The sequence below is a fragment of the Lampetra fluviatilis genome, chromosome 49, assembly GCF_964198595.1.
Source record: "Lampetra fluviatilis chromosome 49, kcLamFluv1.1, whole genome shotgun sequence".
NCBI classification, from domain to species: domain Eukaryota; kingdom Metazoa; phylum Chordata; class Hyperoartia; order Petromyzontiformes; family Petromyzontidae; genus Lampetra; species Lampetra fluviatilis.
The window spans coordinates 171,856-197,186 of NC_136323.1; the positions used below are offsets into that span (position 1 = coordinate 171,856).

The following is a 25,331-nucleotide window of genomic DNA, read 5'->3' on the forward strand; positions in this document are numbered from 1 at the left end:
ACCCCTAGATGCCAGTGCTATTCAGTGGCCTAAAATAAAATGTTTCGCTCTGGATGATCGCTGCAAAGTATGACCTGTGTTTTTATTTAGTGTGCTGATCTTAAAGGTGCATTGAAAAATGTTGATACTCCGACTGATGCTCCTGCTGTTGTGGAGTGACTCATGCAGCCAGCTATGGCTGCAGGGTTTGGTGGTACATGTTGTTTATGTCGTTTATTGTGAAAATTCGGTCAGTCCCTATGATCACTGTTACATTGCTATGGCCTTATTTTGGTGATTTAGAAAAGTTTTTTGGTTTGGCCATGTTTGTTGTAGTACGGAGTTAGACTGATGGCCTTAATCTAAGTTGTCTTGTGGTTGTTGTTGTTTGACTTGCATCCCACTGAGATTTTTACACACAGCGTTGGTGTACGGTGGTTTTTCTGCAATATTTTGCTGTCTTTTCTTGGATTTCTGTATGCACTTAGTCACATATTCACTTTAATATGTTTTCTTGTTCATATTTTAGTTTTTTGTTTGTTGCGGTTGCACCCTATTCAAGAGCCGAATGGCTCACAGGGCTATATACCTAATCAATTAACTTTAACTTGGCTTCTAGAACGAGAGCGTTCCGGGGTGGTCAGATACTAAAACGAAAAACAAACCCTAACCAATTTAAAACTTCTATTCAAATTATAGCGCCAGTATCAAGTTAATACTTGTAACGCTGAACCAATTAGGATTAAATAGTGTTCGTAACTGAGGCTTTAATGCTATTCAAAGCTGCAGTTGATCGATCCATCAATCGATTCTTGTTCGTAGATGCTAAACGTCCATAGCATAACATGAGGAATCGATTCTCTGTGAAAATAACGATTCCTCTTGATACGCTGCATGGAGCCCGTCCAATGGTTGGGATTGGAATCGTTTCATTGTTTGTGTTGAATCGAAGGCGGAAAATGTTGTTCATGGCAAGTGGGCGTTGTTGAGGGCATCGATTCCTATGCAGTGGCGAAATCGCGAGGCGAATCGATTAGTTGGTCGCTGCCCGGCAGACGGAGATGTCTGCGACTCACAGAGCCAGGTGAGGGGACCTCGGGGACCTCGTGGACCGGGGGACCACGGGGACCAGGGGACCAGGGGATAGGGGCCTCGGGGACCAGGGGTTGGGGACCACGGGGACCAGTACTGAGGGATAGACTGTGGGATAGAGACCACGCGGATCAGGACTTGGGGGATAGAAGATGAGGACCCACAGAGCTGGGAACCGGGACTTGGAGTAACATGGACCAGGCACTGGAGGAAGAGATCGGGAACGAGAGGAAGGGAGCAAGGCTCAGGGACCACTTGCTCGGGGATAGGGACCAGGGGATAGAGGATCGGGGCCAGGAGGTAGGGGATAGGGACCATAGACCAGAGAGTGGGACCAGGTGTTGTGGGCAGTGGCGGATGGCCCAGGGTCACGTGCTGAAGGGGCCAGGATCCCTGGGCGAGAGCGCCCTGGCGGGTTGGCTTTGGAGAGGATCACGGGGACGAGGAACCCCGCGGACGGGGTCGGGGCACGCCAGGGATCTGTGACCCAGGCGGTTTCGTGAACTCTTTCACGGGACCTCAGCGGTAGAGCTTGCGCCTCGCAATTACGAGGTTGCGAGTTGAGAACATAGTTGGGGGTGAGTCAGCCCATCGGCCCTCCGAGGTCAATAAAATAAGTACCGCTTGTCCAAGATGTCCCAGACCCACGCCCATCACGAGAATCTGAGTTACCCCCCTGATTGCGGGCTGACAAGAGATGGGACTGCGTCATTGCTCATTTGATGAGGAAATTACTTTGGCTCATCTGGACCTTGGCTAAGGCTCCACGTGTCATGTCCCGTGATTCGTTTTGCTTGTTAATATGTGATTGTGTCTGTTAATTGTTACATCTGATTGTGTGGGGAGTGCAAGGTGGTGTATTTACCAGTCGTGTCGGGTTTTATTTTATATTACACCGCTTCATCAATCTGACATTACATATCGTTAGGGGCCATCCGTATAGTACGTATGTAGTGGAGTAACGCGCAAGCGGTGTGAGTTGTGGAGAATGACGTCAGGGCACTCAGGTGCGGAGAGGGACAGCAACCAGAGGAAGTGACCAATTAAGATGCATTGCGGTGATTGGCTGGCTGCACATGCAGACACGGTGTAGGCGTCTCGGGGTCTGGAGATTGAGGCATAGTAAATAGAGGGGTAGAAAAAGCTTAATAATACTAGTGCACTGCTGATGGAAAGCCGACTCATGCTGTACAGTATTGGTTATGGGGATTATTTATCCATACTTCACCAGGTTGGTCAGTGTATGTTGGTAAAGCGGGCTGCCCAGGCCAAGTTCAGATATGAAAGTTTAAACAAATGTATTTGTTTCACCGGGCGAGAGCTCAAGAGACTCAAGAGATCAGGTCTCACATGCAATAGTGACCTGGGTCAGCAAACTTAAAGAAGCAAAACAAATAAAATACAGCAATGAAGTACAGCAATATTACCTGGCTGGGTTCACTCACAGCACAGTGTGCGGCCACTATGCTACTGCCCATTTAACCCATAACACCTGGGTCTGAGCTACCAGCGAGAAACAGACAACTATGGGGGCATGTAAACATGGGTCGTTTGATAGGTTGGTTTGAAGGTCAGGGTAAGCATTCAACCTTCGTTGAATGGAGATTAACCAATGATTTATGTGGTTTAATTGATGCAATACCAACTGTGCTCTGTGGCACATGCTACATATAAATCATGTCTTTATCCAGCAATAGATTGTGAATGATCGGGACTCATCTGGGTCATCATCCACATGAGATTGTTAAATTAAAACTGTCGCGTTCTTTGCTCAAGTTATTAAATTATATTTTATTTTTTTGCTTTTTCACTAAATATTTCGTTTTATTGCGTGCAGTATCTTGATATGTTTTAAGTATATAATTGTAGGATATTGTGTACTGATGTTGCATGAAACATTTCGTAATTATTTCAAATAATTTGCCATCGCAAAGCAATCTGGAATGCTTTATGGGCCAATTGCCAAAGAGCCAATCTTTGTCTTACTGGATCTCACTCTGTGTTATATATAGTTATGTCTTATAAGTAATACTGCAAGCAATTAACGGGAACATGTGAGTCACCGCTCGCTCGGTGCCTCTTGAAGTACGTAACCACTCATTGTAGATTTCCTTCGTGCATTTGTACTCGGATAGTGTAATTTGTGGATGTTCTTCACTGATGCATCAAAGGTCCCTCCACATTGAGCTTTGCAGACCTCACTATTTGGATCCTTGACCCTTTACTTCTCCCAAGCATTGATATTCAGTGCAATATAGCATATTTGACCGTTAAATACCTCGTTTGTTAATTGTGCAATATTCATTAAGAATCATATACACCTCTGCAGTATTGATGTTTTTGTATTTTAATGTTATTGCTACTTTAATCAAGCACAACAGATCCCCCATGTAAAATATCCTGGCAGCTGGCTAAAAGGCACCATCTGTGTGACAAATTAAATAAATTCAACCTTAAACATATCCACTCTGACCAATTAACCGCCAATACTTAGTGCAGTATTTTTTCATGGTGTCGCTGTCATTTTATATATAATTCCTCACATATCTGATCTATTTAAATATCCACCTACACCTCAGTCCCCTGTGAGGTATACGACCTATTTATTATATTTGGATTGGTGCTGGTCTGTGAACTACGTGGTGGCACACACCTGGAATCCAGAGTTTTGGAAGCAAGGGTTAGCAGCTCACGTACATTTGTGAACTCAAATCTGGTGGCATGTGCCTTTACCAATAAGTGTCAGTACAGCAAGTGGAGGCCCTTCTGTCAGGAAGCAGTTGCAAGGCTGAGTTTATCATTGGCAAAGCTGGCAAATAGTAATGTGGGTCTGCTTGGTGTTCATTGAGCCTCACCCTGGTTTGTCACCATCAGGATTGCTGAGTTCGAGGATCTCCTGGCTGAGGACCACATCAGCCTGGAGGAGCTACGGAAACTCTGCTTCAATGGTAATTGTGGGTGTGTGCCATAGACTTACGTGCATGTGTGCGTGCCTATCTGCCTTCGCATGTGTACATATGTGTGTGTGCTTAACAAGGTCAAGATTATTTGTACCAGTCCTGGGACTCCCCTAGGTCGACTCAGCTACAAATGAGTGCCTGGTGTGGTGTGTAAATATCGCCACGTGGGTGACAGGTGTGGTGCTGGCGATCCACCTCCTCGTGTGCCATGCCGGCTTTCATAGGTGCTCGCTAACAGCACTTGCCCCAAAAATATAATAATGAACACATTTATTAATAATCATTTATTTATTTATCCAGGAAAGCCACATTGGACATGGGACTTTTTCAGGAGGGTCCTGCATTGGGTTTTTGATTTTCAGATATTTTCAAGCAATTAATGAGTGTTCATATAAGTTGCAGGAAACCGGAGCACCTGGAAAAAAAATCCATGCATGAGAGGGGGCAACACTCCATTCCTGTATAGATGGAAACAGGTGGCAATTAGACCACTTGCTGAACTGCCTTCTGGAAAGCCAGGGTATGGCACCTCGATACCCATGGAAAAGGAGTTTCTCAAAGGAGTTTCTCAACATTTGTGCGATACACCAAACCTCGCCTCCACCAGTGCAGGATTACAGGCATGTGTCACCACCAGGAGGCTATAACAAAGACGCTGTATTTGACAGATGGAGCGTGCAGTAGTTTCATAGTAGGAGGTGATGTTGCAGGTATTTTTTCAAATTTGGACCATGACGGCAGCACTTAATGGCATACGCTTTTTGAATGTACACTGTGAAGCCGATGGTGTATTCTCTAAGGGGACTACACCTGCAGTATTAACCAGGGCGCCCTGCCGGAATGGAACTGTAAACCTCTGCAACATGTGGTGAGTGCACTACCGCTGGGCCATGCCACTGCCGCATAATCATTAAAGCTATAAAGATGAAGGTAATCATTCGTGTAATACTGCTAAGTAGGTTTTCATGGATCTGATATACAGCTCTCTGATGTGCTTTAGGGTTGTACCACGTGTTGTTTGGCGTGATGTCCAAGTGTCAAGCACACTCAGGTCAAACAACTCTTCCATGCTGAGATAGTGATGATGCATTCAGACCAAATCACCCAGAATGTGTCCAGTCTCGTCACATCTCAGAAGCTAAGCAGTTGGAGCCCGTTTAGCAGTTGGATCGGTGACCAGCATGCACACCACGTTGTCATCGGCAAGCGGGGCTGTGGATCGCGGTGGTCCGCCAAGGCCTGCGTAGAAGAATCCATTGTTGTACTGTAATTTCTATGCTCTCCGCCTTCAATCCACACTGACCAGCATTTTGGAAGTACAGTCCACAACCCCAACTACCTTCATTCATTCAATATATGTTTTCGTGTAAAAACTTGGCCCCACTAAAGAGGGCATCGCAAATACTTTATTACAGTATAAATTTAACGAAGGTAGTCCTACCTATAAAATCAAGACACGTATACAAATATTAAATGAGGAGACATACTCAAAGAAAAGATAAAAGGAAAAACATAGTCTTGAAGAGTTTCCTGAACTGTTGGTGCTCGGAGCCAATCTGAGGGCCGGCGGCAGGGAGTTCCAGATTTTAGGCGCCACACTCGAGGAGGCCCCTACTACCGCCCAGCGCAGAATGGAAGATTCTAGGTTGAGCTAGCAGGGCCTGGCCTGAGGAGCGCAAGGTATATCTACCTGACATCTGGGTTGCCATACAGAACTGCAGGTACTGAGGACCAATGACGTTTTGAGCTTTGTAAGTCATTGCAACAAACTTGAATTGTATGTGACAGCTGACTGGTCGCCAGTGCAGATCACGGAGGATTGGTTGTATGTGCTCGAAACGGCTAGCACATCTAAGCATGCGGGCAGCCGCATTCTGCACCAGCTGCAGTTTCCGAACCAGTCCACGGGGCAGTTGATCCTACAAAGCATTTCCATAATCCAGACGCGTTGACACAAAGGCGTGAACCAGTGTTTCGGTGTTCCGAGGTCACGAGCGGATAAGAGGGGTCACAGCCCTCGGAGCACACTTAGATGATAAAACTCCGCTTTGGCCACAGCTGTAACCTGAGGGTGCATGGTAAACCTACGATTGAACAGCAGCACGCCGAAGTTGTGCCCCACTGTTACAGTGAGAGGGTGTACTCCATTAATTAATGGAGGCTCAAGCTCCCCCTGCCCCATCGTCAGCCAACTCTCATGGCACGGGGATACCTTTATCCAGCAGTGGATTGACATGTAAACTATATAGTGATGTTGAATCTGAGCAGCTCTTGTTTTTGCTTTGACAGGTGTTCCTTATGAGTCGGGCATACGGCCACTCTGCTGGAAGGTGAGTTTGCGTGAGGTAATTTAGTTATAAAAATTAAGGAAATTCCGCAACTAAATTAAACTACTGTAATCTTGCATTTAGATAATAATAATAAAAACACATTTGTCGATAAGCCATGGCCTAAATAATTAATATTAAATACACAACGTTTTGAGCAATGTGTTGTCCTTCCCCCGCACCTCCGATTAGCACGGTTGGCTGCATACGGTGTGAAAGAAGTTCAACGTACATGCATACAATGGCCCTTCTTCATGGCACATACATAGAGAGGCCAGGGAGAGTGGATAATAAGAGTTGGAATTGTACTTCACATCATGGGGCCTGATGAGAATTACATTTTGAAAATATTTTATGACGACCAGTTTTTAAATTGACATATGAATAGTAACACTCAAATTAGCTATTGGGTAACAGACAAACCATTCAATATTGAAGTGTTACAAGTTCATTGTCTTCAGGTCCCATGATGTAAAGTCCAGGCTAAAATTAATCTGAACATTTTTTTAATAAGTTGCTCATTACATTACATTGTTCCACAACATCCCTAGATCAACGACAGCGAGAGCCTTAATACATGAAGAAAACAACTGGATTGAGTTCCTACTGATGTTAGTGGACTATGCTAGTTTTGCGCTCACCACTGCTATGGGTAAACTATCCTCACATTAGAAACGTGGATCTCTCACCGCTGGTTCGTGGCCACCATTGAACATGAGTGCTGTTTCATTGATCGCTTGAGCACGGTGAAGATCAACTTCAGATCAACATTACATTTTCTTTCTCTTGACAGATCCTGTTGAATTACCTGCCCTGCAAACGGTTAGAATGGCCTGTGTTCCTGCAGAAACAAAGGTAAGAATGTGCTCAATAATTGGGTAATTTGCACAAATTTTGTGATTTCCCCGTGACCAAATCACTTGGAATGTGTGTTGTCCTTTCAATTCTAAGCTAAGCAGTTTTTAGCCTGGTTAGTGCTTGGATGGGTGACCAGCTAGCACAAACAGACCTGGGCAGCTGCGGGGCTACGTGATCAGCAATAGATGGCAGTGCCGCAAACTCCATTGTTCTTCTGTACCTCTATGCTTCCACATCTGTGCTCACCTCCATCAGATACATTGAAAAGCGTGGTGAGGTATGTAAAATTTTCTCATAACGCCGCAAGGCATGGGAAGGCCCTCACCCAGCAGTGGATTGACAAAAGGGTTGTACATGGCATTGGAGAGCTATGTGGTGAGATTTATAGGTTGTTGCTTTGCCCTCACTGTTTTACAAGAGCTTGCATGTTTGTTAATGATAAATGAAACTTAAAAGTAGTCAGGCGTGTCTCTATGGCACTCTATCAATGTTTCATGTAAATTTAAACTGGCTTAGTGGAGAATGTTTCGGCGTCCAAGTCGGTCATAACATTCTTTAGTGTTAAGATTCTCCTTAAGTCCTGAAGCATTACCAATAGCCAAGATCAATCGACTGCTGGAAGAGAGATTTTCTAAACTTTCGCCATATCTCAAACTCTCGATGCAACAATCCATCTAGCGCCAAAACACGAGCGGATTTCATCCCTCCATCTCCGCAGTGTGTGTCCTTACGTGCGCATTCCCTCCTTTGGCTTCCGTTCTGTCATTAGTCTTGACCAACAGCCAAATGTCCTGCACAAGCCCACTTACGTTTATTAAGAGTCAACATGGCTTGTGTATGTTCTCTCATTCATGTGTTCCTCTTCTTGTCGCTCAGTGTAAATCCAAGCATGCACATTTACATTTTGTCAGTCATCCACTTTTCTGTTCTGTATGCCATAATTGATAATTATATACACTAATTAATAGTCCTGAATAAGTTAATATTTTATTAACCATTTGTATGTGCTTTTGTGTGTGTCCGTACATATTAGTATACAGCTCAATCACAAAACAGAATAGAGTTTCGCTTCATAAACTGGTTTGCCTGCTTGTTTTCTTTATGCGGCTCCTTACTGGCACACTGGGAGGAAACCAGGAGATTAAAACGAGAGGCTTTCACTCAACATCTTTCAAGGGTCTGTCATGCTGCAGCCAGTGTGCATTTACTAATAACGTTTGGCCTGCTGACGTGCGTGTATTTGCCAGAAATTTGTACCGGCAATTTTTGCGGGAAATGATTCTACAACCTGGAGCAGCCAAAGTGAAGCAGGGAATCATTCGGGAAGACGTCACGTTCGAGGATCACGTACGTTGTCTCCAAATATCTGCCAAGAATAATTCATTAACGCTGATGGTGGTGGCAACACATGCCTGTAATCCAGCACTCTGGAGGCGAGAGTTAGTGGATCGCACAAATGTTGTGAAACTCTCTTCCCATAAGCGTTGAGGTGCCATACCCTTGGCTTGCCAGGAGAATGCAGTGCAGCACAAATGTGGACTCCATCTGTTCCGTCTGTATTAGATAGTGTTTACCGCTCCACACGCATGGGTTTTCTCTGGGTGCTGTCGTTTCCTCCCACATGTAAACATAACACCTTAATATATAGAGGTCCGCAGAGCGTGGGAAATTGTTGGTGCTGACTCATCGTGCGACTGCCTTCCAGTTTGTCTGTGGGTCCTCCTCACGCCTCTAAATCGTTTTGTGTACGCTAATGAGTGAATACTGTGCGGCATGTTGGAATGTATGATATTAGTCATATGTATGTATGTTCAGTTCATGTTTTTGTCTACAGCTCTGACCTCTAAAATTGCTTTTATTCTTCACTGTCTCTGCTATTTGCTTAAGAGGCTTATATTGTCAAACAAACAAAGAATGGCACCATTGTTTTTATTTGTTTTGCAACTTGTTATTTGAGGTACATTTTTTGGTTGGTAAAATTTGGGGCTGCAAGACAACTTCTCCTTGCGAATGACATTCCCCGGGTGCCCAGCACAAACTGTATTCAGTTCCTGTTATGCTTTTTAAAATAGAGAGCTTGTGACTACGAAAACACGTTCCCAGCTGTTATCTACAAAGGAATACAGTTTTCTGATGGATGTGTGAAGCGCACAGTGACTGTACTGATGTTTATCAGTCATATGTTCATGTTGTAGTACCAGAGTAATATTTAAAAATTTCTACTTATTTTTAAAATAATGTTTCTTTACGGAATCAACTACAGCGTGTCTTCTCAAAGTTACATCTCACCACACATGCATCATAGGTCAGACATTCTTGATGACAGCAAAACATACCTTTACATGTGTGATACGTAACGCCTTGTTCAGAAACTTGAAGAGACCAGTAAACCTGCTGGCTACGCATGCATCTAATCCAGCACTGTGGAGGCGAGGGTTGATGGACCACATGAATGCTGTGAAACGTCCTTCCTGTGCATGGCAAGGTGCCGTACCCTAGTTTGCCAAAAGAAGACAAAACAGCAAGATGTGGAATCCACCTTTTCCATCTCTGTGGGATAGAGTGTTGCCCTCTCGCACAAGTCGATTTTCTCTGGGCACCCTTGTTTCCATCCACATGTAAACACAAATTAATTTGGCGATAACTTAATATGTAGAGGACCGCAGAGCTTGTGGAGGGGGAATTGGCGGCAGTTCACTGCTTGGCTGCCTTCCCGCTCATCTGGGGTTTCTCACGATTCCGAGTCGTTCTCCGTCTTTGAGAGCGAGCGAATACTGTGCGGCGCATTAAAATGTGTAGCCAACCGGTTCGTTATGTACGGTGCGAAAGAAAGTCATCACACATACGTTATTAAAAGGTGGATTGTGATGCGAGGCATGCGTACTGGAGTGTAACATCAAATTGTACCTGCTTCGATGTCCTCTCATCTCCATGATCTAACTGGTGTATCTCTGCCATTACAGCCGCTGAACCCGAACCCGGACAGCCAATGGGCAAGCTACTTCAGGGACAATGAGGTTCTGCTGCAGATTGACAAAGACGTCAGGTAACGCCGCCTTCCCACTGGTGAAACATGCGGGCGTGGAATTCACGGTTAGCGCACTGCAATGCAGAGGTGACCGGTTAAATTTGATCCTCTGGCACAGCATTTAAAACAATGGTGCAAATTACTTAAATCTCCCCCACCCCCCTCTTCAATCTCAGTACTCGACTATAAATGGGTTCATCACAGTTTATCGGCTTGGTAGGGTGAAGTTAGGGTATTCCTACCTCTTCCAAGGTGTCTAGTCAGCATGGAAGAGTAGGCCAAATACCTTCTACAGGGTTCTATAGAACTATCTCTAGTGAAGGCCTGACTGTCAGCAGTGGTGGCGTTAGCAGGCAATTGCAGGGCTGCACTTTTTTCTTTACCTTGGGCCCATAATTGTGCCTAATTCTATCTCCTTTCACCTGTACGTGTGCAGGCGGCTATACCCGGACATGGCGTTCTTCCAGCGCGCCACGGACTTCCCGTGCCAGTTGCTGCGTGATCCGCAGCACAAGTCGGAGACGCTGCGCAAGCGCGTGGAGCAGACAACGCTGCAGGCGCTCAGCGTGGGACGCACGCGCATTGGCGTCACCAACGTGAGCGGGCGCGGCGCCACAACCGCCACCACTTGGAGATGCTGCAAAGAAAGCGCGCACCCACAGGGCAATGGAAACCAGCAGCATTGTTGTATCGTGCTCCCGCAGAGATGCCAGTACTCGCACCATTAACGTAGCGTGCACCGATAGAGCTGCCAGCACTAGCGACGGTATCATCATAGCGTGCACCGACAGAGGAACGAGACACGCCAGCAACAACAACTGCCATTCGTCATTAAGTGGTGGTGACGTCACCATGGTGCCTCTGCCAGGCCAGGTGCACTTTGAGGCCACGTGAAGTGTCGTAGGCACACTGGCAGGAGTTCACAGGACAGACCCCGGTGAGGGGTTGATGGACTGAGATGACTGGAAGATGTACCAGCTGTGCCCACCTACCGTGTCAATTGTGACACGCCAGCACCACCACCATTACCAACACCAACGTTACAGATCCCATCAGCACCATCATCAGTACCATCATCAGCAGCAGTATCGTCGACAACATCATTACCTCCATTATTATCAGCGCTAACACCAGAAGCAGTACAACTATTACCGCTGCTAGCACCACCATCACAGGCAGCATCACCGGCAACAGCAGTGCAATTGCCACCACTGCTGTCACTAGAAGCAGTAGTCCCGCCAGCAGCAGCAGCAGCACCACCTCAGTTCACTGCCATGCTCAGGCACTCAGCATAGACTGTAAATACCAGCATTTGGTTTCACTGGTGTCAGTGTTGTTGGCACGACCAGGTGAATCGGCTGAAGAAAGCGGCACGCTCATCAGTGGAGTAGCACGCCAGGTGATTTTCGATTGCCGTCTGAGCATGCTAATTGTGTTTGCGAACAACTGAAGCAGTCTCATGGTATCTGGGCATGGTGGTGCACGCTTCCAATCCAGCTATTTTGAGGCCGGAGGTTAGTGGTTCACACGCAGATCTGTTAAATTGCCAAACCCACTGCTCGGCTGTAAGTGCGGCCAGGTTATTGGCATGCAGCCATGTTGTGGTGTGCCAAACACTGTCTAAGGCATAGCATGCACACACGACCGCCGATTTCCTTCCCCCACACCTCTGATTAGCACTGTTGGCTACATATGGTGCGAAATAAATTCAACATATGTACATAAGCGCTGCGGTGGCTAAATGTTAACTACCTCACCTGGTGTACAGGAGGTCGTGGGTTTGATCCCGACCCTGATGCCTGTATATTTGGCGTTTGCATGTTCTCCCCGTGGTCGCAGGGATTTTTCTCTGGGTCCTCCGGTTTTTCCCTCCACATTTAGGATCAAAATGCATTTAGAGTATTTGTCTGCTATAAATTGCCACGTGATAAGCCAGTTTGTTGAGCTATCACTTGTGATAGCTAGATCGCTTCTGAAAAGAGCTGTAGACCTCAGTGGTCCTTACCTGTTAAAATAAAATTTCAGTTATTATAGTAGTTTACATATGTACATCTGATGCCACGGGTGTCGCTTAGTGGTGTTTGTCGGCGGCACTGCCAGGTGATGCGGCCCAAGAAGGTGGTGCGCTCGTCGATGGAGGAGTATGCCGTACTGCCCGATGGGCAGGAGGCGCACTGGGAGGTGGTGGAGCGCATCCTGTTCATCTTTGCCAAGCTCAACCCGGGCATCGCCTACGTGCAGGGCATGAACGAGATCGTGGGGCCCATCTACTATTCATTCGCCACGGACAGCAGCCCCGAGTGGAGGGGTGAGGGAGGACACATTCTTTCGGCGAAACTCGGCGCGCACAGAGCAACGCCAGCACAAGCGGTTCTTTTTATCTGTACATTTGCAAAAGTATTTTGCTCCGACAGCTACCCTTTGGCTTTTGTACCGAATTTAAATACTTTTGGCGACATGTGCATGTTAGAACTCATTACAGAATCCATTTCATTCGTGCAATTTTTCGCAACTTTTTTATTTTGCCATTGGCTGCGCTGGCGTTGGCGGCGGTCGCGCGCGTGAATGAATGCAGAGCACGCAGAGGCCGACACGTTCTTCTGCTTCACGAACCTCATGTCGGAGATCCGCGACAACTTCATCAAGAGCCTAGACGATTCACAGTGTGGGATCGGGCACAACATGCAGCTCGTGTACAGCACGCTCAAAGAGCGAGACCTGGAGCTCTACATGCGTCTGGTCGGGACACCCACCCGCTCATGCACGCACGCGCACCGTGTCACTCGCGCACGTGCGTTCAATCGTGCACGCATTAATGCAATGTAAGTAATCGAGCGCTTAAAATCGTTGGAAGCTGTTATAAAAACGCATCTACTGCGGGGGCGGCCTACCCCTTGAGTGAGCCCAGTATTTTGCGGACGCACTGCAAGTGACGCGCGTGCGGCACGTGACCCTGCAGCAGGAGCAGAACATCAAGCCGCAGTTCTTCGCGTTCCGCTGGCTCACGCTGCTGCTGTCGCAGGAGTTCCTGCTGCCCGACGTGCTGCGCATCTGGGACTCGCTCTTCTCCGACACACGCCGCTTCGACTTCCTCATACTCGTCTGCTCCGCCATGCTGATGTGAGAACATGAAAGAAGATCAAAAAACATACATACATACGTACATATAGAACGTACTCTTAGTTCTTTCGGTAAAGTCACGTAGGTAAAAAATAAAATAAAAATCACGACGTTTCGGAGGAAACACAAGTCTCCGTCATCAGGTGGGACCATCACAGCCAGATTTGCTGCATCAAGTGAGGCAATGATTCAAGATACAAGCTCTTAAATACGAGTTAAGGGGGAGGAGAGGGGGGGGGGCGCTTATCAGAATGTGGTAGCCAATGAATGGAACGTATTGGGAGTGGGGGGGCGGGGCTAAAAGAGGGCACGAGGTGCTCGTAGGCGTCGACGTGTAAGTGTTTGTGCGCAAGTCACTGTTGTTGCACATGATAACGTATTGGAAGGGGAGGGGCGGGGGCGGGCCCCCCCCCCCTCCAGATACGTTTCATTCATTGGCTACTACGTTCTGATAAGCTCCCCCCCCCTCTCCTCCCCCTTAACTTGTATTTAAGAGCTTGCATCTTGAATCCTTGCCTCACTTGAGGCAGCAAATCTGGCTGTGACGGTCCCACCTGATAACGGAGACTTGTGTTGCCTCCAAAACGTCGTGATTTTTATTTTATTTGTATTAATTTTAATTAAATTTTTTACCTAAGTGACTTTACCGAAAGAACTAAGAGTATGAATCCTTGCAGTCACGAAAGCTTCAAATCTAGAACATATAGAACGCTTCGCCGCAGCAGCGTCTCCTGCACCGTTCACATCGGCAGGACAGCGCCAAGGCTGTCTGCAATGCCGAAGACTAATTATTAAGTTTAACATGTAGGCTTTCGTGACCAATATCCATAATACAGGTTTCTTTGGGTTAGATTGCGTAAATTGAAATATGTCGTTAAACCCGCCACCACCAGATGCAGCCAATTAGTAAGGTTTGCCACGTAAACAAAACATGCCAATTCGTTACTAGTACAGCACACCGGTGTGTTGGAGAGTAAATCCACAACATTTACAATCTTAAGTACGACGTTTTGCCAGTAATTACAACCGGCATCATTAGGCGGACAACCAGATTTGTGAAAAATCCTCTTGTTTCATTCCTTAAATAGAGAGATAGATGTGATGACGTCGCTTGGGAGCCTTTCACGTGCGAAGGGGAGGGATGAATGAATGCATATAAAAGGCTCATTTTTTCATTTGAGCTTTTCCTTGAGTATGTCCCCTCATTTTTATATTTTTTTATATGTGTTTTGATTTTATAGGTTGGACTACCTTCGTTTAATGTATACTGTAAAGTATTGTGATACCCTCTTTAGTGGGGAAGAGTTACTACTAAAACTAAATTTAATGAATAAATGAGCACTACATCGCGCGAATTCAGATGCGCTTCTGCGGCCGTCTGGAACACTCTTCCTTTCTGATATTAGGAAGCCACTGGAGCTATGCACTTATAAATCTGGATTAACAACTCATTTCTTCACAACTGCTTTTTGTGTTTAGTTTGTTATCCATCTCCCGCACCTCTGAGTCGCTTGGTTGACCATATACAATGCGAAAGAAATTCAATATACATTCATGCAGATGTAAGAAGTTGTTGTGAGATACAGAAGGCGAGGCCGGTGATCTCCATGCATCCTACCCCCTCACCAGTGAGGAAGCCTCCAGCGGACAGGAGTGAGCTGCTCACTTGTGGAGCGGAAACATGGAGACTGACAAATACAATTGAAAGAAAACTAAAGAGTATGCAAAGAAGATTGTTTGGAATTAATCTGAGAGAGAAAGAGGAACACGTTGATTAGAGAGCAAACACAAGACACGTCACTCAAAGGAATAGTGGCCGGAGGTTTAGACTAATGATGGAGTGGCAGCCAAATGACCTGGATGGATTGCTGCTTTGAAAAATCGTGAGAAGTGGTTCCTGTTTGGGAAAGCCTCCATCCAGCAGTGATGTGATCACGACTGCTGTCGCTGCTGCTGATGAATGGATCGGTGAGTGATTATTCGTGCTGTACCGTGAGCAGGCTCATTCGAGACCGGATGCTGCAGGGCGACTTTGCTGTGAACATGAGGCTTCTGCAGGTAAAGTATACAATTGTTTAGACAAACTCACACGGTTGCTTGTTCGGCAAGTATCCATTCATGAGTCGTAGAAATACAGGATCGCAGTTTTTTTTTGTTTTTGTCTCATTTATTACCTTACTCTCATTTTTGTGCGTTTCATCTTGATTAGCATATCAGTGGCCTACAATTTACATACATTCTAAATAGACGATTCTCGCATACGTGATTTGCTGCGTGTATCTTGAGCGTAATAATGTTGATTGATAAGTCGAAGCATCGCATGCCTATACGATAATATCTTGAGAGGCAGCACCATTTACATTCTATATGTGTAGTAAAGGCTACAGAAGCCGGACTCAACTAAGCTGGAATTCGGGGTAAGCCTGAAGGCAAACTCCAATGACTTCATCAATATTAAAACAATAAAACTCGACCATGCCAATAATGACTTGTTAGCAGGTGACGTATATATATGAAGATTCCAGAGGTGGGACAAAGTCATTGTTATGCAAGTCCAAGTCGAGTCGCAAGTCATCAAATTCATGACTCGAGTCTGACTCGAGTCCAAGTCACATGACTCGAGTCCACATCTCATAGGTGGGACAAAGTCATTGTTATGCAAGTCCAAGTCGAGTCGCAAGTCATCAAATTCATGACTCGAGTCTGACTCGAGTCCAAGTCACATGACTCGAGTCCACACCTCTGGAAGATTCTGAGGCCTCGCCAGGCGGTGCTTGTCTTAATCAACGTTAGTGGAATGATGACGATGATGAGTAAAAGTTGACCCTGCCCAGCGTTTTGACTTGCAAACTTCATATTTGGAGAGCCCTTAAAATCTATGAGAGGAGCAACTGGAAATGTTTGTGCTGAAAACCATGGTGCAAGTGAGAGTGCTGTTGGTTTGTTGGTGGTCAGCTGTTTTGTGGTGTGATATTAACGTGGGCGGGCAGGTGCATGAATGAGGACGTGTGAACCGTGATTGGTTTGCCAACGTCGCCATCGTTGAGCAACCCTTCAGCAGTGACCTGTGCTCTGCACCAAACTCGAACATCATGTTGCTATGCTCCACTTGCAGGACTACCCCATTCCAGATGTCCAGCCCATCCTGAAGAAGGCAACAGAGCTAAGGGAGTCCTCTTGACAGCCGCTCTTTTTGCCACGCGCTCCTAACGTTCGACGCCCAAAGGACTGCCGCTCCTACCCTGACGCAACAGCGCTGGGGGCGCTTCTGAGAAAGCGGCCGGTGATTTCTCCCCATCACAAGCTGAGCGGAGCGTGCCATCGGACGGCCCATCCTAGTTTAAATTATGGCGTTATTTCTGGAGTCCATGTGCATTACTTTGTTTTCTTTTTCCATCTCTTTCCAAAAATCCGAATTGAATTTGATATCAGCATCGTGGCGTGATATGAAAAATACTTTCAGATATCTCATAACAGTGCAAACCTTTGTGTTAGAGAACAGATCATGAAAGCAGATATCATAGAGCTACATCTAAGATCCCTTTAAGTGACCTCCGTTCGACAAAGTAGGGGGCAGCATTTTTCCACCTGCTCTTACATACTGAGAAAGATATTCATTGTGTGACAGTCAAACCGATTGACAGTCAAACCGATATTTTAAATTTCTCAGCACAAATTTAATGTGATGTTCTATTTGTGCAGTCATTTGTGACGGTGCAAAGACTTATCAACTCACCGCACTGGAAAACTTGGTTTGTTTAATCACAGGCAGTTGTCTGAATTGGAACCCGGGGTCTTGGCAGGTAAGCTCTGATCCACTCAGTCATTTCTTCCTTGTGCATTACTTTCCCTATCGTTAATTAATTGTATTTGTTCGAAGAGAAACATGTTAAGTCATTTAATATTCCCGTCTCCGGAAATAATTCATATTGATAGATGGCGTCACTGATGTAGCTTTAATTCAAATTGCAGATGGGAATTTAAGCAATGGTTTTACGGTGCTTTTAATGTGACGACGTTGCATTGAGCGGCCACTAATTAAGCCTCATCGATCTATTGCTGGAAACTGGAAGAGAGTGTCGTGCAATTGAAGTGTATAACCACTGTTGGATAATAATCCAGCTCTAATTATTTTGATACAAAACAAAAAGCATAGAATTAATTTTCTCCTTTGGAGAGCTGATGTTAAGTCATGGATGTGAGTACCATCGGGACATGATTATGAAAATGAAACTCTCAATGAAGTGCTTATCCACTCGTCATAAATGCACTCCATCTCATCATATCTACAGAGCTGAGCAGGCTTGAGTGGTTAGCACTCGTCCGGGTGACCACCAGGGCTTTCCAGGTGTTGTAGGTGTGTGGCTGCCACGTGGCCAGGGGATAGGAGCGCTAAGTGTTACCCCCTCGTGTGCGTGGGTATTCCACGCGTTCTCCTTGTTCCTCCCACATGAAGCCAAACACTTAGTAATGGGATTGGCCCAACATACCAATGCACGGCCCTCCTGAAAAATAGTCTTGAGGCTCACATTGAAAACGTATTTCTGAAGAACTAATTTTCGTGTTTAGTTTGTTGTCCTTCCCTGCACCTCTGATTAGCACAATTGGCTACGTACGGTGCAAACAAAGTTCAACATACATACATTGAAGCTTCACTGAGTTAATTCATTTCAATCTCAGCAAATCAGTACCAGAGTTCTGCATAAGCTCTAATGCATTACAATTGTACAGTGATTGTTTATTACAGAGGTAGCACTCCTGGTTCTTGGCAACTTAATATAGTTTGTAATCACCAAATTTCTCCTACGTCATGGAAATCAATTCGGATGTCTCGCAGAGCAGTAAGTCCCTTAATGTTAGAGAATAGCCACAGAAGTGGATACAACACAACTACCTCTGAGACCCCCTAAGGTGACCTCTGGTTCATCATAACAGTCAAAAGAAAAGTTAAAGTGCTGCCAAGTGGAGCCAGGAGTTGGCCAATAACAGCATCGTTGATCATGTGGGCCTTTTCCACCAATCAGAAGTATGGCTGGCTGCCCTGCTTTTCGGTTTTAGTTGTAATTCGCAAAGGACGTCCCCCGGATGATGAACACTTGCACGTGATTGGTGGCTGATGCGCCGTTGCACTTTGACAATTCCTCTTGGCAGTCTTAGAGTCTCTGCCTTTATGGAGAGCTTATTTTGCTGCGTAGTATTTCACAATTAGGGCAAAGGCATAAAAGGCCAAAGTATCTGGGATTGAGGGTACATTGAACCACGCCCTCAGAATCTAAGACTTAAGCTGCTTTTAGAAATGTGAACCTACATTGAAGCCACTTATTTGAGACTGATTATTTGATAGATTAATTAAATGTTATTCTTTTATTACTGATATCTGGAGTAGTTAACTGAACATCTATTGCACCTCTCTTTTCACATTTGTAATAGTTAATTACAAATGTGAAAACTACAAAACATATTAACGTGTTGGCAAATCTGCTCCTTTTGCATCGGATTTTGTGTAAAAATGTGATCCTCTGTCAGTTACCAACGAAAGGGCAGATAAACAAGATTCGTTTTGTAAAATTGTGAATTAGTCTCAAGATGCAGTGTCTGGAGTCGGAACATAAGATGTCTCTTGTGTTCCCTATGTATACTGAAACCCGTCTCTTGAAAATTGTGTTCAAAGACAACACAATCAACTGTATTTCTGCACACGTGGTGTATAGTTTGTATCCAATGTTACATTTACGGATTTCCAGTCTCATGTGCTACATCTTTATTTGTTGATAATTCCTGAGTCTGCGATAAACAAATGTTAATTAAGGAGCTGGTGTTAACATGTTACCCATTCTAAATGCACTCCGAAATATTAATAAGGGAAATAATTTCCTTGCCAATTTGCTGCATAGCACAGTAGCCATAGATTATCTTTCATAGGCAGTGATAGAATAAGTTCGTATCCCACCCAGGGTGTAGCGATTAGCGCGTTTACTGCTGAGCCGATTGTTCTGTGTCAACACTTTGGTTCCCCTGCGGATGCCCAGTCGTTTATGCGTGGAACTGATTGCCTAGGTTATGCTTTGAGGTCGACATTGACGACCGTTTGTCATAATTCACCGTAACCTCTTTTCCACTGGCACATCCGGGCCTAGCCAACGCCCTCAAGGTTCAGGTGGTTTTTCACTGGCTGCCATGCCGAGCTGAGACCAAACCTTGTACATACGTATGTATGTTGAACTTCTGCACCGTACCTAGCCAACCGCGCTAATCGGACGTGCGGGGGAAGGACGAGGAAACCTTGATATGCGAGCCTCAAAAGAAAGTCGAACGAGGCTCGGGCCAAGCAGGGCCAGTGTCGGAGTGCGTTCGTTGCATGCGACGCATCGGGTTAGGACGTACACCAGGAGGATACAGCGCAACCGTATGTGTGCATCTTGCGCTAGCAGCACGGCTCGGTTTCTGCAGTGGAAAAATAAACTGACGGGAGCTGAGCCATGCCGGGCTGGCTCAACACGACTTGTTTGTGCAGTGGAAATGAGGTATATAGTCGGTCACCGTGTGCTATTGGTGATGGTCGTGATTCTGAATAGCCTCGAATAGAATTTCACAAAATGTCTACATTTTGCGTGGTGTTTGTGTACGCACTGCTTGGCGACGGTTCGCACCGAGGTGAACGGAACGATCGCACACAGGTGTCAATGCTCTCATCTTGACTTGGTGGCGAGATGTTATATCCCTCGCCTGGTGTGCAGGAGGTCGTCGTGGGTTCGATCCCGGCCCTGACGCCTGCTGGATAGTTGGAGTTTGCATGTTCTCCCCGTAGTTGCGTGAATTTTTCTCTAGGTCCTCCAGTTTTTCCCTCCACATTTAGAAGCATGTGTTTAGAGTATTTGACTGCTATAGGTTTCCACATGATAAGCCACTTCGTTGAGCTATCATTTGTGGCCAGGTCGCTTCTGAAAAGAGCTATCTAGCCCAGTGGGCCTTACCTGGTAAAATAATAAATAGTTTACGTTTTATAGTTTGTTCACTCAGCAGCAATTTGTATGAAAAATGGAAAGTACTTTTGTTCTGAGTTAATGATTTACAGGAGAGTATAAACCTGGGATTATATGCTGCTTCTGAGAGATTGTGTTATTTTATAGCACATTTTGTTACTTTTGTAAACGTTTTTCTACGTTTGTGAAGTACCAAGTGATCTGTCAGTATATATCGATGGACGCACACAGACGGTTACTGCTCCCGACTTGAAATCGATTTTATCTTCACTTTTTTTTATTTGAAATGCAATCTCGACTTTTTTTCAATCTGTTACTGATTTAAAAATAACTGACGTGAAATATTACACTCGTTATTAATGTTAGCATGCCAAATGATGTGCAAGTCTTGCCTTTTGCTATTGCGACGCAAGTTGTCGATTCGCCGACCTCAGCATCATGCCCAATGTGACTGCCTAGGCGTCCGTGGATCTCATCCACTGCAACCTCGTACGGAAACCGCTTTGAAACGGATGAGATTAGGGAAAAGGTCGCATATACATTACAAACTAGGCATGTACCAATTTTTATTTAACATGCTAAAATATTCTTAAGCTCATGATCATCATGATCATCATCAGCCCTACTCTTGCATTGCTGAATGGAGACCTCCCCCCAAGCTGTTGTAAATTCTCACGATCCTGCAATGCAACAATTCATGAAGCACTTGTACACGAGCTGGTTTCATCGCTCCATCTCCACGGTGAACGCCCTCTCAGGCGTGTTCCCTCACTTTTGAAGCCATATTGTTGTATTCTGGATTATCGACCATTGTCCGTTCTAGAAGTTTGTTCTTTCCAAGTTTACATGTGTTACTAGTCGATATGATGTCTCACATGTGATGTCTAACATGTGCAGATTGTGTGTGCCATCTGTTCTCGCTTGGTGCAATTCATAGCATGAACCTTTTCATGCTTTTTCATGCACTTTTTATTTCCATTCTCTTTGTCAACGTCGGTGTTTCTGATCCATGTCATAGTCGCTAATATCTACTGATGTATCAAAGCTGACCATGATGAAGAGACGAGGTATGTGTCTGAAAGACATCATTTTTGGGGGGTTGTAGCCTCCTATAAGTCTGTCAATTTATCAAGAGTGTCTGTATGGGGAGCGTGCAAAGCATGCATGTGGGTGACGTATCAGCGACCGAGAACCAATTTGAACGCTATTAGTAAATGATGATAAACTCATCGGACAGAAGCGTGCACGCTGTAAACAATAACACTAACGCAAGTCAAAGGAGATCACTCGACGGCAAAAGATGCAATTTTGACCATATAATCAGTCCTTCCATCATACCTTGCATGTACGTTACGTTATGATCATGCCATGTGGACAAGGATAAGGGTTCGCATTGGGCACTTAAATGCCCCACTAATTTGCGAGTGTTTTTCAAGTTTGAACCATCACACCAGCACACATGACGGGCTTTTTTTCGAATAATGTGGGTGGTTCGTATTTTGTGGATCTTCTTTCGTACGGCTGATGTAGAAGAAGAGTGACAATTACATTTTGTGATAATCTACGCGGCAGTATTAGCCAAGGTGGCTGAGGCCTTGCAATGCAAACCTATGCTGCAAATGGTAAACGTTCTACAGACCGCTCAGCAATGTACACCGCAAGGCATCGTGTGGTCACAATTTACACTTTTCCATCTACAGATCGATCACCCTTTGATTATTGGAGAGGCAGAGGTATGAGTGGCTACACAAATGCCATTCCCCTCTAGACATCGCCACGGGTGTCGCTGTATCAGTAAACATACATAGCTGTCATGATGTCCATCCTGACAAGAGGTTGTTGTTTCCAGAATTGGTGAAATGGGGTCAACACGCTGACATTGCTGAATTGCCACTCGTGGACGTCGTTGACTGACAGGGCGAGTGTTGATCCCTCGTGTATTCGATTCCAGGATTGCAGGTGCCCTAACCGAGGTGTTTAGGCCCGTCCACATCTGACTGATCAGTTGCGAAACATGTTGATTTCAGCAGAGAGACTCTAATTTCAGCGATTTCTAGTGACGTATGCAATTATGTCCACATTTGGGAATTATGTTTCTATCCTGACGTGGTGGGGAGTTGAGTTAGCCAGGAAAGGAGTGAAGCTGTGCTGTAATGCGCGTGGCCGAATGCTTTAGTCAACATCCTCGTTGCGCAACCACTCGCCGAGGCGTGGACAAAGCAGTTGTGGGCAATTAAGTGACGCGATGTGGTTGCGTAACAGATCGCTGACGTGTGGACTCGGCGTTAGGTGGACTATTCCACAAGGTCGAGTCTAAGGCTGACAGCGTCTAGCACTGTCTGTGTAGCGGGCAGCCTGGATCCTGACACAGTCATGCGAGGCGCACATTGGTATTTTGCCTATCGCGGTTGAGCCCTACATTGGCTGCGTTGGCATTGAACCCTAGGATGCAACTCTGGGTCCCAGAGACCTGGCATGGTGTCTTTGGTATGCACTCAACTCTCGTTTATCCGAGGTAATGGAGGGAAAGGATACACTCGCAGACTCGACAATTAGAACTGGATAGTATTCCAGAACTCCATTCTATTGATCCAATAACATCTCTCTCTGCTGCTGGTGTAAAGGGAATGTAATACATTATCAGAAATAACACTCGGCTAAATTTCGATTTAAAGCTTTCGTGACTGCAGGGATTCATATTCTTGGTTCTTTCGGTAAAGTCACGTAGAAGGGGGAAAACAAGTGCCAGTTCCAGTATACTCACAGACATGTTTATAATCTCTATCCTGCACCGTGCAGCGATCTTTTATTGTTTTATTTTTATTATTTTATTATTTCCCTTCTACGTGACTTTACCGAAAGTACCAAGAATATGAACACCCGGCTAGGTTAAAATTGTTGCATCAAATTGCGTTACGTCATAGCATTCCAAGCCTGCAGTGGTTCTAAGTATAGTTGGCATGCACTCTGGTGGAAGGATACAATGCCCCCACCACCATCCAATGTCGCCCCTCTGTGTAGCTCAGCGCCTGGACTCAACAGTGCCACTGCGACTCCATTAGTTTGCTCACCTTGACGTTAAATTAGTACTAGATTTGAAGCTTTCGTGACTGCAAGGAATCATATTCTTAGGTTTTTTCGGTAAAGTCACGTAGGTAAAACATCAAAATTAATGAAAATAAAATAAAAACAAAAATCACGACGTTTCGGAGGCAACACAAGTCTCCGTCATCAGGTGGGACCGTCACAGCCAGATTAGCTGCATCAAGTGAGGCAATGATTCAAGATGTAATCCCTTAAAAGCGAGTTGAGGGGGGAGGAGAGGGAGGGGGAGCTCATCAGAATATGGTAGCCAATGAATGGAACGTTCCATTCCTCTCCTCCCCCCTCAACTCGCTTTTAAGGGATTACATCTTGAATCATTGCCTCACTTGATGCAGCTAATCTGGCTGTGACGGTCCCACCTGATGACGGAGACTTGTGTTGCCTCCGAAACGTCGTGATTTTTGTTTTTATTTTATTTTCATTAATTTTGATGTTTTACCTACGTGACTTTACCGAAAAAACCTAAGAATATGTTAAATTAGTACACGGGATAAAGGCAATGCTTGGGACTTTGTGTGGCTAAACATTTCAACTGGTTGAAGCCATTCACCTTGTGCAATGGAGATCCAGTGGCTGACAAAAGAATACCCGTTGCAAGGCATCAAGTCTGCATTAAGCATACGTACTTGTGGCAAAACACACATGTTGTGATCAAACAGTCTTTAAAGTTGATTGTCTTATAACAGATGCAGGCTGCTCTGTGGCATTCTCACCAGTGTTAGACCAGAGGACGCCAACAGGCGAACAGTGGTACAACAGCAATACAAGTGTGGACTTACTGAGAGCTGGGGTTGAGCAGTTGTTTTAACAGCTATTTTTTTGCCAGAAAGGACCAAAGCCTCTTATTTTTCCATCATTTTGAAACTGGCAAAAAGGTCCCAGAGACAACAAAAACAAGACCCGCTTCACTTGTATCGCGATGGACTCGTGAAACTGCGTGCAGCTCATTGTCCCTCCGCGTGTCGCCGCCCACAGCGGGACGTTCGGATGTCACGCAATGAGCTTGGCAGTGTGCGACGTTCGGATGCAAATGAATGGTTACTGCTGCGTCGTTTCTTTTTGTCGGCTGCCTTGTTGCTGTTCGTTAAACAAAGGCACACATAGAGGAGGTCAAAATAAAGTGGAGTCTGAGTAAGTTCGTCTGCCGCGTGCATTGTTTACTTCAGCCGCAGAGAGGCGGTGGCATTTTCGGTGATGTCGGTTTTGCACCTGTCCGGGTTTGACTGAAGCCAAGATGGTAAATATCTAGATTTGTGTTATCAGCATGACGCCTTCAGTACTGATGTTCGCATAGCACACCCGGTACGGTACTCATTTAAGGCCGAGTTGACCTAGGCGAGCCCATGACCATTCAGATTCCTCATGCCCCACCACGCTGTGCCCACGAGATGGCACCAGCTGCTCGCATAGCGCGCGCGCGCGTGCGTGTTCTTGGGATGTTCTCGCGAACAGCGCTGACCTCATATAGCAGGGGGCGGGGGGCGATCTTTGTTCTGGTGATCATCTTAACCGGTCCTGGGGCTCCCTTAGGTCGACTCCGCATTAAATGAGTACCGTGTGCGATGTGTAAACAGCACACTGGGACCACCCACCGCCGCGTGTGCTGTGCCTGCCTTCTTCATAGGGTGCCCGCGAACAGCACTTGCCCCAGCAGCCTATGTGGACCACACAGGGGGAACCTTTGTCTTTGTGAGCAGTGGGGAGCGGTGGTGCACTGGTGTGGCGCACTCCACTTCGACCTGGCGACTTGTGTTGTTTGTCTGCCAGGGCTGACACCAGTGGCAAGTGGAATCTGAATCTGTTCTGGGGCTCGCCAAGGTGAACTCAGCCTTAAATGAGTACCATAGCTGGTGTGCTGTGCGAACCTCTGTACTGAAGA

The 25,331-nt window shown here is 45.7% G+C and overlaps 1 protein-coding gene across 2 annotated transcripts; it reads left to right on the forward strand.

The window, feature by feature from the left end:
• The first annotated feature begins 1,002 nt into the window (after positions 1 to 1,002).
• On the forward strand, positions 1,003 to 25,079 carry TBC1D13 (TBC1 domain family member 13). Of its 2 annotated transcripts, none has more exons than XM_078877819.1 (12): positions 1,003 to 1,063; positions 3,946 to 4,019; positions 6,321 to 6,361; positions 7,152 to 7,213; positions 8,464 to 8,563; positions 10,180 to 10,262; positions 10,681 to 10,840; positions 12,345 to 12,552; positions 12,820 to 12,983; positions 13,204 to 13,364; positions 15,365 to 15,422; positions 16,480 to 25,079. In XM_078877819.1, the coding sequence occupies exons 1-12, from the start codon at positions 1,041 to 1,043 to the stop codon at positions 16,543 to 16,545; spliced, it is 1,200 nt and encodes a 399-aa protein (XP_078733945.1). In that variant the 5' UTR covers positions 1,003 to 1,040; the 3' UTR covers positions 16,546 to 25,079. The 2 variants fall into 2 exon arrangements, with proteins under 2 accessions (XP_078733945.1, XP_078733946.1); XM_078877820.1 differs by having other exon boundaries at positions 13,267 to 13,364.
• Positions 25,080 to 25,331: the final 252 nt, after the last annotated feature.

What these genes read in the sequence shown, in the direction of transcription:
- TBC1D13 (XM_078877819.1), top strand. Translation starts at nt 1,041, where the DNA reads ATGTCTGCGACTCACAGAGCCAG. An exon ending in CAGATTGACAAAGACGTCAG is followed by an intron (nt 10,263 to 10,680) that starts GTAACGCCGCCT and finishes GTACGTGTGCAG; the next exon opens with GCGGCTATACCCGGACATGG. An exon ending in TGGAGCTCTACATGCGTCTG is followed by an intron (nt 12,984 to 13,203) that starts GTCGGGACACCC and finishes GTGACCCTGCAG; the next exon opens with CAGGAGCAGAACATCAAGCC.